The sequence below is a fragment of the Vitis vinifera genome, chromosome 12, assembly GCF_030704535.1.
Source record: "Vitis vinifera cultivar Pinot Noir 40024 chromosome 12, ASM3070453v1".
Classification (NCBI taxonomy): Eukaryota; Viridiplantae; Streptophyta; class Magnoliopsida; order Vitales; family Vitaceae; genus Vitis; species Vitis vinifera.
This window is the reverse complement of record NC_081816.1, coordinates 22,280,951-22,295,528: the sequence shown is the minus strand read 5'-3', so window position 1 is coordinate 22,295,528 and position 14,578 is coordinate 22,280,951. Positions and strand designations below refer to the sequence as shown.

The 14,578-nt window shown below is 41.2% G+C and overlaps 1 protein-coding gene across 2 annotated transcripts in view; it reads right to left on the bottom strand.

Annotated features, from left to right (window-relative positions):
• The window catches only part of LOC100247318 (DExH-box ATP-dependent RNA helicase DExH7, chloroplastic), a 126,124-nt gene that overhangs the window by 102,733 nt on the left and 8,813 nt on the right, over positions 1-14,578 (bottom strand). For both annotated transcript variants that reach the window (XM_010659699.3, XM_002263853.4), the window contains exons 6-10: positions 14,081-14,493; positions 13,493-13,711; positions 6,449-6,560; positions 6,095-6,292; positions 5,315-5,394 (exon numbers count right to left, since the gene is read on the bottom strand). In XM_010659699.3, coding sequence (XP_010658001.1) covers positions 5,315-5,394; positions 6,095-6,292; positions 6,449-6,560; positions 13,493-13,711; positions 14,081-14,493 — 1,022 coding nt within the window. The remainder of the gene's footprint in view (positions 1-5,314; positions 5,395-6,094; positions 6,293-6,448; positions 6,561-13,492; positions 13,712-14,080; positions 14,494-14,578) is intronic.

Sequence of the window (14,578 nt, the reverse complement as noted above, 5' to 3'; positions counted from 1 at the left end):
CAGGATCTGCTGGGCCAAAGCAAGCTAGAGGGGTCAAAGCCCAGTCAACTCTCCAGGATGGGATTCGGGCCTCCAAATATATGACAAGAGCCCATTCTTTTAGTAAGCCCAGCCCACGGTCTAAAACTGACGCGGGCTGGAAGAGGGAAGTCCATGGGAAAGGCCCGATTCAGTTGTTGGGCCAAGAGCTGGGAGACAATCAAGACAGTTATTCAAAGGGCCCTTTACACAGAGCTATTCTTTCTGCAAAGGGGAAGGCGAAGACAAGCCACGAGGATTCTAATAATCAACAGAGGGGCTTCGCGTTGAAGTGCGGTTCAAAGAAGCTGTGGAATGCTCTGTTTCCATCAAGCTCTGTATGCCGACAAGGGGATCGAAGCCAAAGCGAGCCACTCACGACTAAGAGATCGATGCCAGTTAGTAATACTCTTCCATTGGAAGACGTCTCCATAGCGGGAACACAGTTGGTTCAAGGGTGTTCCGAGGAAGGAACGACGTCGACGAAGGAAAACGCAGAGCAAAGGAATCTTCTTAGGGCTCCTTTTCTGTCAAAAGGGAAGCAAAAAATGCGCAATATTGCTAAAGGAGAAGACGGAGCAGGTTTTAAGGGTTTTGTGGGTTGTTCTCATAGTGGACCTTCAGTCACGGATCATCTTTCTTATCCCGCAACCAGAGAAAAAGGGCTCAACTTTGAGGGGTACTATGGAATGACGGAAGTGGAAATTTTCGAGGTATCTTCTCATCATTGTTCTCATCCTTTTTCTCAACCTTCTCTGCCTTTTCATTCTCCTTTCTCTGGTGTGGCTCCTCTATACCCGAGTCCTTCTACTATCGATCTCTCCATTCCAGCCTTTCAATCCCAGTTTCCTACAAAAAATAGTGTTATCTGAAATTTTTTCAAAAAAAAATGACGTTGGGGCTTATCATCTTAGGTCTGTTGGCATTCCTAACCGTGATGATGCGGTGCCCCAGCTGGCTAGATTGAATGTTTTGTCTCAAAGCTTTAATTATGATAAGACCAAACCCAACTCGCCTCATGGGGCCCCTATTCTGGGTACAGTTAGCCAGGGAGACATTGAGTTCTCCCAGATGGGTGGGTTCCAAATTGAAGGTCTTTCCCCTAGCAAAATGGCTAAAGTTTGTGAGGTCTTAAGCTCCTTGGATATTAAGGTGTATTCAAGGCGAAAGAACAGAATTGCCACAGACATTTGAGTTCTGTTGGTGTTGGTTTGGAGGTATAGGGTCAGTGAGGTGTTTTTATGAAGATCATAAGCTGGAATATCAGGGGGTTGGGATCTAGGAAAAAGAGAAGGGTGGTTAAGGATTTTTTGCGACTTCAGAATCCGGATGTAGTGATGTTTCAGGAAACAAAAAGAGAGGTGTGCAACAGAAGGCTTGTAGGAAGTGTTTTGTCGGTTAGGAATAAGGAGTGGGTTGCTCTCCCAGTGTGCGGGGCTTCAAAAGGGATTTTAATCATTTGGGACTCAAAGAAAATGAGCAGTGAGGACGTGGTAATTAGATCTTTTTCTGTCTCAGTCAAGTTCTTGTTGGATGGATGTGGACCTTTGTGGTTGTCCGCAGTTTATGGTCCAAACAGCCCCTTAATTAGGAAGGATTTTTGGGTGGAGCTGTTAGACCTTTTTGGCCTTACTTTTCCTTCATGGTGTGTGGGAGGTGACTTCAATGTTATAAGGAGAAGATCAGAAAAACTGGGTGGCTTTAGATTCACTTGTAGCATGAGGGATTTTGATGGCTTTATAAGAGAATGTGAATTACATGATCCCCCATTACGGAATGCCTATTTTACTTGGTCAAATATGCAAGAGTCACCAGTGTGTAAGAGATTGGATCGGTTTCTCTATTCAAATGAGTGGGAGCTTTCCTTCCCTCAAAGCCTTCAAGAAGTTCTTCCTAGATGGACATCGGATCATTGGTCGATTGTATTAGATACCAATCCTTTCAATTGGGGTCCAACACCTTTTAGGTTTGAGAATATGTGGTTACAACATCATAGTTTCAAAGAGTGCTTTAGCAGTTGGTGGAGAGAATTTGAAGGAAATGGTTGGGAAGGTCACAAGTTCATGAGGAAGTTACAATTTATTAAGGCGAAATTGAAATATTGGAATAAGAATACTTTTGGAATGCTTAAGGAAAGGAAAAAAACCATCTTGGATGAAATAGCTAACATTGATGCCAATGAACAAGAAGGGGCTCTCTCTTATGATCTTGTTGTTCAAAGAGCTATAAGAAAAGGGGAGTTAGAGGAAATAATTTTGAGGGAAGAAATTCATTGGAGACAAAAAGCTAAGGTAAAATGGGTTAAGGACGGGGATTGCAGCTCAAAGTTGTTTCACAAAGTGGCTAACGGGAGACGAAACAAGAATTTCATCAAATTCTTGGAGAATGAAAGAGGTTTGGTGTTGGACAATTCCAAGAGCATCACAGAGGAGATATTACTTTATTTCAAAAAGCTTTACTTGAGTCCTCTTGGTGAGTCTTGGAGAGTAGAAGGTATTGATTGGTCCCCTATATCAGAAGAGAGTGCTTCTAGGCTAGATTCCCCTTTCTCCGAAGTAGAGATCTTTAATGTCATCTTTCGATTAGATAGGGATAAGGCGTCGGGGCCTGATGGTTTCACCATAGCAGTGTTTCAGGATTGTTGGGATGTGATCAAGGATGACTTAGTGAGGGTGTTTGCAGAGTTTCACAATAGCAGGATTATTAATCAAAACACCAATGCCTCCTTCATAGTTCTTTTGCCCAAAAAGAGTCAGTCAAAGAAGATTTCAGATTTTAGACCCATCAGCCTGATCGCTTGTCTCTATAAGGTAATAGCAAGAGTCTTGTCAAGGCGACTAAGAGGAGTACTACAGGAGACCATCCACTCCACTCAAGGTGCTTTTGTTAAAGGGAGACAAATTCTGGATGCAGTTCTTATAGCCAATGAGATTGTGGACAAGAAAAGGCGATCAGGAGAGGAAGGAGTTGTATTCAAGATAGACTTTGAAAAGGCTTATGACCATGTTAAATGGGATTTTTTGGATCATGTGTTGGAGAAGAAGGGATTTAGTTCTAAATGGAGGAATTGGATGAGAGGTTGTCTGTCGTCGGTCTCTTACGCTATTCTTGTGAATGGTAATGCTAAAGGGTGGGTCAAGGCATCTAGAGGTTTAAGGCAAGGTGACCCTTTATCCCCTTTCCTGTTCACTATTGCTGCAAATGTGTTGAGTAGAATGTTGTTGAAAGCTGAGGAAAGAAGTTTGTTGGAGGGCTTCAAGGTAGGTAGAAATAGGTGTAAGGTGTCCCATCTGCAATTCGCAGACGATACCATCCTCTTTGCTAGCTCTAGTGAGGAAGAACTGCAAACTCTTAAGAGTTTATTGTTAGTGTTTAGTCAAGTTTCTAGGCTTAAGGTCAATCTTGACAATTTTGGCATCAACCTTGATCAGAATCATCTCTCTAGGTTAGCCTTGTTGCTTGACTGCAAGGCTTCAGATTGGCCTATAATTTATCTGGGTCTTCCTTTGGGAGGGAATCCAACTGCTTGTGGATTCTGGGATCCAGTGATTGAGAGAATCTCTAGGAGATTAGACGAGTGGCAAAAGGCTTACTAATCTTTCGGTGGTAGGATAACTCTCCTACACTCATGCCTATCCCACATCCCTAGCTACTTTCTTTTTCTGTTTAAGATTCCTGCTTCAATGGCTGCAAAAGTTCAGAGGATGCAAAGGGACTTTCTTTGGCCAGGGGTTGGAGAAGGAAAAAGAGACCATCTTGTTAGTTGGGATGTAGTGTGTAAGCCGAGGGTAAAAGGGGGTTTGGGGATTCAGAAGATTCCTTTAGGGAATCGCGCTCTTTTTGGGAAATAGTTGTGGAGGTTTCCTAGGGAGAGTACAGCTATGTGGCATCAGGTCATTCTTAGCATCTACGGGACACACTCAAATGGTTGGAATGCCAACACTTTAGTCAAGTGGTCACATCATTGTCCTTGGAAGGCCATTGCACAAGTCTTTCAGGATTTTCCAAGTATACTCGGTTTGTCGTAGGAGATGGGGAAAGAATTCGCTTTTGGGAAGATTTATGGTGGGGGGACCAAATCTTCAAAGACCAATATCCAAGATTATTTAGAGTAGTAACGGATAAAAATATTCTTATATCTTCAATTCTCGGTTCGGCTCGCCCTTTCTCATGGAACTTTAATTTCTGTCGTAATCTAACCGATTCTAAGATAAAAGATTTAGAACGCCTCATGCGCTCTCTAGATTGTATGAATTTATCCACTTCCGCTTCAGATGCGAGATCTTGGTCCTTATTGTCTTCAGGATTATTTACAGTCAAGTCTTTCTTTACAGCCTTGTCCCAAATGCTTGATTCATCTCCTTTTTTCCCCACTAAGTTTGTATGGAAATCTCAAGTACCTTTCAAAGTTAAGGCCTTTGTCTGGCTGGTGGCACACAAGAAGGTAAATACCAATGACTTGCTACAATTGAGGAGACCGCACAAAGCTCTTAGCCCTGACATTTGTAAGTTGTGTATGGAGCAAGGAGAATCAGCAGATCATCTCTTCCTTCATTGTTCTGTGACGTTGGGGTTGTGGCACAGACTATTTCAGCTAGCCAAGATGGATTGGGTTCCTCCGAAAAGCATTTCAGACATGATGTTCATCAATTATAAAGGTTTTGGCAAGTCCAAGAGAGGGTTAGTTTTGTGACAAAACGCGTGCATATCTTTAATTTGGGTTGTGTGGCGGGAAAGAAATGCTAGGATATTTGAGGACAAAGCTAGGAATTAAGAGAACCTTTGGGATTCCATTCATTTCCTCGCTTCGTTTTAGGCTTTTTGTTCCGCGGGTTTTAAGGGCATTCCCCTTAACATTTTACAACTAGATTGGCTAGCAGTGTGTAGTTCCAATGGGACGGTGTAGTGTCTTGTTATTTTTTTGTATTGTTTAGTTTTACGTTTGGCGGGAGGATTTCTCATCCTCCTTTTGTACTATTTTTTTTCTATCAATATATTCATGCGTGGTTTCCTATCAAAAAAAAAAAACATAATGGACCAAGGGAAGGATGTGCTGGTGTCCACCAGCCCACAGCAGGGTGGCCTTAGAACCTCTCCATATTTCTCTGATGCAATTCTAATGACGTTTAGCCTCTTCACCTGTCCCCAATCCCCTCCAAAAAACCCATACCAGGTATGTAAATTCAAACAGAAGGCCAATTTATGAGATGCACGAACCTTGATTCTAGTGAGATACTACCTAAATTCCCACCACCAAGGTATTTTCTCAAGGGAATAAAAACAAGAAGATACTAACCTTATATTTTCCAATTTTCATTTTATTCTCGTATTCCTGTTTCAGATAAGAACTCTCTGCTTCTTTAAAATTACCAACTCCTGCAAAATAACACTGAAAAACTTAGAGAAACAAATCTAACAGGAAATAAAAAGATTATAATATTTTGGTAATAATTTTATTGCAAGAAGAGAGAAAGGGTGAGTGATGACAAGTCAAAGGTCAAGAGATCCCTCTGAAGTGACTGCACCCAATAGCATCTATATCTATATCTCTACATAAAAAGGAAAATGCTCCATAAAAACTCCAAGCCAACAGGGGCAGGCAAGGTGGGAGTTGTAAATGACACCAGATAAAATCCAAGTGGTAGTCTACTCACTAAGAAATTTTCTCCCTAAATAGATTAATCTGGATAACCAGGCAAACGGAAGCCCCACCAGACTGAAGTGAATGACTAAAAGTTTCACCTCAAATCTCTGTACCCATCTCATCAAGGCTAAGTGCATCTATGAACATTAAAATTTTAGGTAAACAAAAGGAGGTGGCTTCCACTCGTAAGTCATATCTGACCTCATGTGAAGACAAAAACAGGAAGACACCAAATGTTAAGAAGGAACCCATGAAACTCTGGATATTGAAGCCCAGAAGGAAGACAAAAAGTATATTCCATATCAAATCTTCTTCTGAGACGATGACTGGTATCTTTATGTTATTTTACATGTTTGGCTGTTATTTTGATCATCAAAGAGAAGTGAATATGCTTCTAATAATATAAGGCACATGCAAAGCCCATGAACATACTCCCAGGCTTCAGATCTGGACCAGCAGCATTTAAATTTCTATTTTCTTCAATTTGGGGCATTTGGAACTTTTTTGGAAGAGAATTATCTGTAACATCAACAAATGCAGTAGATCCAGAATCCCCAGCATCTAATATCGAATTTACAAAACCAGCCCTTCGGTCTTCCTCACTATCTTCTATTCTGATTGATGATTCACCTGTAAACTTTCAAGCGTTATAAGAAGCAGTAAAAAAAACTAATAACATCACTTGTAGACTGTCACTAAAATTATTATAAAAAGTTATATTAATATTATGAAGAAGGCTTAAACATTAAATAAATTAAGAATTCAACATCTCCAAAGAAGCTTCACCTTCCTTCCATTGTATGACAAATGAAGCATATGGTTCAGTAATTGCCAAGTGAATAGGAAGATCAGGAAACAGCTGATAAAGAGCATATGCTGCAACCGCATTCTGAGCATCCTGCAACCAAAATATTTTAATTTAGGTGATACTCATGAGCATGTATTTTTTTTCTTTTTTTAAGATCAGAAACAAAGGATGTATTTATTAAGGTTAAAAAGAACATGAGAAGGATGAGGAGTCCTCCCCACAATTACAAAAACCTAATCAAAATATAATTGAACTCCTCCACTATACAAGGAATCTATTAAAAAAAAAGGTTTAGACTACAACACAATATACAAAGATGTCATCTCCTCAAGTCCTAACTAAGCTCCTCTCAATGATGTCCAAACCCTTTTGATCTACACACTGAATGTCAAATGAGTTGAATAACACTAAGAGGAATGTTTTTAAAAGCCTCAGGGCATGAGGCCCAAAAAGAGGAATAGAAGTGAAGTAAATTCTACAACTTCTATGACATCCTCCACTTATCTTAAAAATTTCTAACATTTATCTATTGTCATACAATCCAAAGTAATGTGAAACAAGCAATTTGCCAAAGGGTTTTGCCTCTAATGGAGCTCCCCAAACCCCTATATGAAATGATCATCATACTCCTAGGTGGGAACAAATCAATCCTGAATTATCTTAATAGATGGTTCCAAAACCCCAAAGTTATCAGACAATGCAAAAAGAGATGGTCAATCAACTCTCCACTCCCCTTACATAAAATGCACCAATTAAGACTAAGGAATTAAAGGTCTTCTCAATTGTAACATGTTGGTTTTTACCTTCTTGTGCGTCACTAACCAAGTAAAGGTCAAACTTCTCCACTATACAAGGAGTCTATACAAAAAAGGTTTAAATTACAACACAATATACAAAGATGTCGTCTCCTTAAATCCTAACTAAGCTCCTCTCAACGATGTCCAAACCCTTTTGATCTACATACTGAATGTCAATTGAGTTGAATAACACTAGGAGGGATGTCTTTAAAAGTCTTGGTACATGGGGCCCATAAAGAGGATAAAAAGTGAAATAAATCTTATAACTTCTCTAACATCCTCAACTTATCCTGAAAAATTCTAGCATTTCTCTTTTGCCACACAATCCAAAACAATGTGAAACAAGCAATTTGCCAAAGGGTTTTTCCTCTAGTGGAGCTCCCCAAACCCCTACATAAAATGAACATCATATCGCATATACTCCTAGGTAGGAACCAACCAATTCTGAATTATCTGTGTTGAATATAATGTATGTATAGTATACTATCTTTCCTTGTTAATATAGGTCACATGTATGGTAGTTAGGACTCCTAGCCTTGTATATATATATCTCTCAATTGTAAGTAGATTACAATGAATGAATAAGGTTTTTCTCCTCTCTCTCTCTCTCTCTCAACATGGTATCAGAGCCAAAGGAGAAAACCTAATTTTTTTTTTTTTTTTTTCAACCTCATCGCCGTCGGATCTCCATCACGCCGGCCCACTTTCCGGCCACTTCCGACACCTCTCCAGGCTCGTTCGGCGCCGTCTTGGCCTTCTAGCCCTCCGGCAGTCCTCCCCGAGCCCTGCATCTCCATTTTTTCCCTGTTTTTGGCCTTCTTGCCATTCCGGCCACCTCCGACAGGGCTCCCCCTCCATCCCCGAGGCTTGGGTGCTGCTTCTCTTCCTCTCCAGGCACGTCACGACCTTTTTTTCTCCATTGATTGCACCTCTCACAGCCGTGGTTTCACTGTTTTTCTCTCTCCGCCGAAATCTGAACCCATCTTAGGGCTCTCTTCGATCCAAATACGTGAATATGACCACCAAAAATCAGATCTTTACGTCTGTTCTCTCTGGATCTCCTCTGATTACCTCAGAGAAATTGGTTGGCAGTGCGAATTATCTCTCCTGGTCTGCCTCTGTTGAACTTTGGTTTATGGGTCAAGGATATGAGGATCATTTGGTTACCCAGGAGGCAGATATCCCTGAGGTTGACCGCGTACAGTGGAGGAAGATAGATGCACAGTTGTGTAGTGTATTATGGCAATCGGTTGATCCCCGGATTCTTCTTCATCTTCAGGCCTATAAAACTTGTTTTAAATTTTGGACTCAGGCCAAAGGATTATACACGAATGATATCCAGCGTCTTTATAAGGTGGCTTCTGCTATTGTCCATCTCAGCCAACAGGACTTGGATCTATCTACTTATATTGGTCAGATTGCCTCTCTTAAGGAGCAGTTCTTGACTGTGATGCCTCTTACTCCTGATGTTGGGGCTCAACAAACACAGCTTGACAAGTTCTTCATGGTCCTTACTCTTATTGGCCTCCGTCCGGATCTTGAGCCTATTCGTGATCAGATTCTTGGTAGTTCATCAGTTCCGTCCTTGGATGATGTGTTTGCTCGCCTCCTCCGTATCTCGTCCACTCAGACTTTGCCATCTGATAGCGCTTCAGATTCTTCTATGTTAGTTTCTCAAACTACCTCTCGAGGAGGACGCAGTGGTACCCGAGGTAGAGGCCAACGTCCTCATTGCACCTATTGCAATAAACTTGGCCACACTCGCGATCGTTGCTATCAGTTACATGGAAGACCTCCTCGCACTGCCCATATGGCCCAGTCCTCTGATTCTCCGCTGTCTCAGCCTCCGAGCTCCTCCGCATCTCAGACATCTCAGGCTTCTATTGCCTCTGTTGCCCAGCCTGGTAATGCCTCTGCCTGCCTTACCCACACATCTTCTCTTAGACCCTGGATTCTAGATTCTGGAGCATCTGATCACCTATCTGGTAATAAGGATCTTTTCTCCTCTATTACTACTACCTCTGATTTACCTACTGTTACCTTAGCTAATGGTTCTCAAACTGTGGCTAAAGGTATTGGTTTGGCCCTTCCTCTGCCTTCTCTACCTCTCACTTCTGTCCTTTATACTCCTGAATGTCCTTTTAATCTTATTTCCATCAGCAAAATCACTCGTACTCTTAATTGCTCTATTACCTTTTCTGATAAATTTGTGACCTTGCAGGACCGGAGTACGGGGAAGACGATTGGCATAGGACGTGAGTCTCAAGGCCTCTATCACCTCACCTCAGATTCATCTCCTGCAGTTTGCATTTCCACTGATGCTCCTCTCCTCATTCACAATCGTCTGGGCCACCCTAGTCTCTCCAAGTTCCAGAAGATGGTTCCTCGTTTTTCAACTTTGTCGTCGCTTCCGTGTGAGTCATGTCAGCTTGGGAAACATACTCGTGTCTCGTTCCCAAAGCGTTTGAATAATCGGGCAAAGTCTCCTTTTGAGCTTGTCCACACTGATGTTTGGGGTCCTTGTCGGACTGCGTCTACTTTAGGATTTCAGTATTTTGTCACTTTCATTGATGACTATTCTCGATGTACTTGGTTATTTTTAATGAAGAATCGAGCTGAGTTATTCTCTATTTTCCAGAAATTTTATACTGAAATCCAAACCCAGTTCAATATTTCTATTCGTGTGTTACGCAGTGACAATGCCAGGGAATATTTTTCAGCCCAATTTACTTCGTTTATGTCTCATCATGGGATTCTTCATCAGTCTTCTTGTGTTCATACTCCTCAACAAAATGGGGTAGCTGAACGCAAGAATCGACATCTTGTTGAGACAGCTCGTACTCTCCTCCTCCATAGTCATGTTCCTTTTCGCTTTTGGGGGGACGCTGTTCTTACCGCTTGTTATTTGATTAATCGTATGCCCTCCTCTGTCTTACACGATCAGATTCCTCACTCCCTTCTTTTCCCTGACCAACCACTTTATTTCCTTCCTCCTCGTGTCTTTGGTTGTACTTGCTTTGTTCATATTCTCACTCCTGGACAGGACAAGCTTTCCGCCAAAGCCATGAAGTGCCTCTTCTTGGGATATTCCAGACTTCAGAAGGGTTATCGTTGTTATTCCCTTGAGACTCATCGGTACTTTATCTCCGCTGATGTCACCTTCTTTGAGGACTCACCATTCTTTTCCACCACTTCTGAGTCTCTTCCTGTTTCTGAAGTCTTGCCCATTCCCATTGTCTCCCCACCTGATGTTATGCCCCCTCGACCACTTCAGGTTTATCATCGTCGCCCTCGTGTCGTTGCTCCTCTCCCTTTTCCTGAGGCACCTGCTGACTCACTTCCTATCCCTTCGGCTTCACCTGCCCCGGCTCTGCCTTCTCCTAATGACTTACCTATTGCTGTTCGGAAAGGTACTCGCTCTACTCGTAATCCTCATCCTATTTACAATTTTTTGAGTTATCATCGATTATCTTCACCCTATTCTGCTTTTGTTTCTGCTATATCCTCTGTTTCTCTTCCAAAGAGCACCCATGAAGCTCTTTCCCATCCAGGCTGGCGACAGGCAATGGTGGATGAAATGGCTGCTCTGCACTCTAATGGCACTTGGGATCTTGTTGTTTTACCCTCTGGTAAATCTACAGTTGGTTGTCGTTGGGTCTATGCAGTTAAGGTTGGTCCTGATGGTCAGGTTGATCGCCTTAAGGCCCGTTTAGTTGCTAAAGGCTATACTCAAGTTTATGGTTCTGATTATGGTGACACATTCTCTCCTGTTGCCAAGATTGCTTCTGTCCGCTTGCTTCTCTCCATGGCTGCTATGTGTTCTTGGCCTCTTTATCAGTTGGATATTAAAAATGCCTTCCTTCATGGTGATCTTGCCGAGGAAGTTTATATGGAGCAACCTCCTGGTTTTGTTGCTCAGGGGGAGTCTGGTTTAGTGTGCAGGTTACGCCGTTCTCTATATGGCTTGAAACAATCTCCTCGAGCATGGTTTAGCCGTTTTAGTTCTGTTGTTCAAGAGTTTGGCATGCTTCGCAGTACAGCAGACCATTCAGTTTTTTATCATCATAACTCCTTGGGGCAGTGTATTTATCTGGTTGTTTATGTGGACGACATCGTCATTACAGGCAGTGATCAGGATGGTATTCAAAAACTAAAGCAACATCTTTTTACCCACTTTCAGACCAAAGACTTGGGGAAACTCAAGTATTTCTTGGGAATTGAGATAGCTCAATCTAGTTCTGGTGTGGTCCTTTCCCAAAGGAAATATGCTTTAGACATCCTGGAAGAAACCGGTATGTTAGACTGCAAACCGGTAGACACACCTATGGATCCGAATGTCAAACTTGTACCAGGACAGGGGGAGCCTTTAGGAGACCCCGGGAGATATCGACGGCTCGTAGGTAAATTGAACTATCTCACCATTACTCGTCCAGACATTTCTTTTCCTGTGAGTGTTGTTAGTCAATTCCTACAGTCACCATGTGATAGCCATTGGGATGCCGTAATCCGTATCCTTCGATATATCAAAAGTACACCAGGCCAAGGTGTATTGTACGAGAACAGAGGTCATACTCAAGTTGTTGGTTACACAGATGCAGATTGGGCTGGCTCACCCACAGATAGACGTTCCACTTCAGGGTACTGTGTTTTTATTGGAGGTAATCTAATATCTTGGAAGAGTAAGAAACAAGATGTAGTGGCCAGATCTAGCGCTGAAGCCGAGTATCGAGCTATGGCTTTGGCAACATGTGAACTCATATGGTTGAGACATCTTCTTCAGGAGTTGAGATTTGGAAAGGATGAACAGATGAAACTCATCTGTGATAACCAGGCCGCATTACATATTGCATCCAATCCAGTCTTTCATGAAAGGACCAAGCATATTGAAGTTGACCGTCATTTCATTAGAGAGAAGATCGCATCAGGATGTGTTGCTACAAGTTTTGTCAATTCAAATGATCAACTAGCAGACATCTTCACTAAATCTCTCAGAGGTCCTAGGATTAAATATATTTGTAACAAGCTTGGTGCATATGACGTATATGCTCCAGCTTGAGGGGGAGTGTTGAATATAATGTATGTATAGTATACTATCTTTCCTTGTTAATATAGGTCACATGTATGGTAGTTAGGACTCCTAGCCTTGTATATATATATCTCTCAATTGTAAGTAGATTACAATGAATGAATAAGGTTTTTCTCCTCTCTCTCTCTCTCTCTCAACAATCTGAATAGATAGTAGCAAAGCCCCAAAGTTATCAGACAATGCAAAAGGAGATTATCAATCGACTTTCCACTCCCCTTACATAAAATGCACTAGTCAAGACTAAGGAATTAAAGGTCTTCTCAATTGTAGTATATTGTTAGTATTTACCTTTTTGTATGCCACTAACCCAGTAAAAGTTTTGACCTTAGATGGGACTTTAGATTTCCATATAAAATTAGCTAAGGAAAAAGGAACTATATCTAACATATTGGACAAAACCATGAAGAATGTTTTGATCGAGAATAATCCTAAAGAGGTCGATGACCATGCTCTCGCATGAGGGATGTCATGAGTCTTTCAAGGTCCTCAATCTCCAAATCCATAAAGTTGAGACAAAATTAAGATTCTAAAAAAAAGAATGGCTAAGAATAGCTGAATAGTGAAATTTTTAACTATAACAACTCAAGACGCTTGGCTTGAGGCACACGCCTTTTGCACCTTAAGTCTCGCCTTTGTGAATGAGTTGCGTCTAACTTCAGGTGAGGCACACACTAGCCTGCTCCGTGTCACCTCACACCTAGGCGCACCTTTCACAACTATACCGCAATCAACCTTTTTTAGGCTTACATGAGGACTCAATAAATTGGAGAAATAAATATGCGATGAGGCTCGAACACATGACCTAATGTCAAACAAGACTCCGATATCATATTGAACTACCAACTCTCCTAAAAGCTTAAGCTTGTAAGATTCGGGTCCACAATATATATCATACTCTTTAACAAAAGCATAGTTTTCCTAGAAAATATTAGAAATACCTAACTAAAGATGTTATTACAAGAACTACCATAGCGAACCCACGGCATGGCTTCAACACACCACTTGATCAAGAAATGTCAAAACGAGCTATTATGTTGAATTGACAGCAAGATAATCTGCCAAATATATTTATGCAGGGAAAAATGGTCATCAAATGCAGGGAAAGAACATGTATATTGAATTGGCACTGGGGTAAGTACCTCAGCAGATTCAAAAGCTTCAAGCTGGTCAGGAAGCTCAAGGGTAGTCAACCCTCCAGCTTTTCGGCTCTTACCCCTCCCAGTACTTTTACGCAGTACACTGACAGCATAACAGAAACCATTTTCTTTTCCAAGCACTTTGTTTAATTTCGGTGCTTCCCAGCCTGACCTCTGACATAGTTGATGAAGAACAGCCTTAGGAATTTTTTGGGGGTCACCCTGTCATTTTTTAAACCATATCACAGTGTGACAGAATGATTAGACGACAATCATTATACAGAAAAAAAAAAAGATAAGCACCAAAATGAAAGGGTAACTAAGACACACAACTGTAAGTATAATAAGAAGAATTATAGTGTTTTTTTTTTCAACCAGATAATAAACTGTGAACAAAAAATATGAGCAAAAGGGGGCCATATGAACCAAATCAAATCAAATCAAATTATGCATTGGATAATATTAGCATCCAAATTCATTTTGTTGCAGTTATCACTATGTATTTAGACATGCATCAGATGACTTATTGTTCAATCTCCTCCAGCACAATAAAATATTAGCCTTACAAGCTTATTGCATTGCAGAGATTACCTTCTTCCAGATACCCTCTAATTTCTCCAAATTCTTCCCACTAGATAGTTCTTTCATCTTTTCTTTATTTTGTAGTTTCAGGACTTCATGAGGCAAGACTTCACTGGATGGAGCATCTTCAAAGAAATTACTAAGCTCTACATCACCTGAATCCTCTTGTGCGGCAATCCTTTCCTCTAAAGGAACACTCGAGGAAACAGAATTCATTGAAAGCTCAGTGGAGCTGAAGCACTCCTTTATACTTCCATCAAAAGTTGATTCACTCGGATGCATAACAGAGCCACCTTCTACTTCACATAATGTTATTGCCTCAGGGTGTTTCTCAGGCATAGAATTATAAGACATGTCTTCAGATGCAAAACCAGAAGCATGCTCATACCTGAATCCTGATTCCAAGCTGTTATCTGATAGTCCTGCTTAGTAAATTCACATAGCACATGAGAAAATCCATTCAGTAACTGAAATTTCAAATAAGTCACAAAATAAATTCAGCTCAAC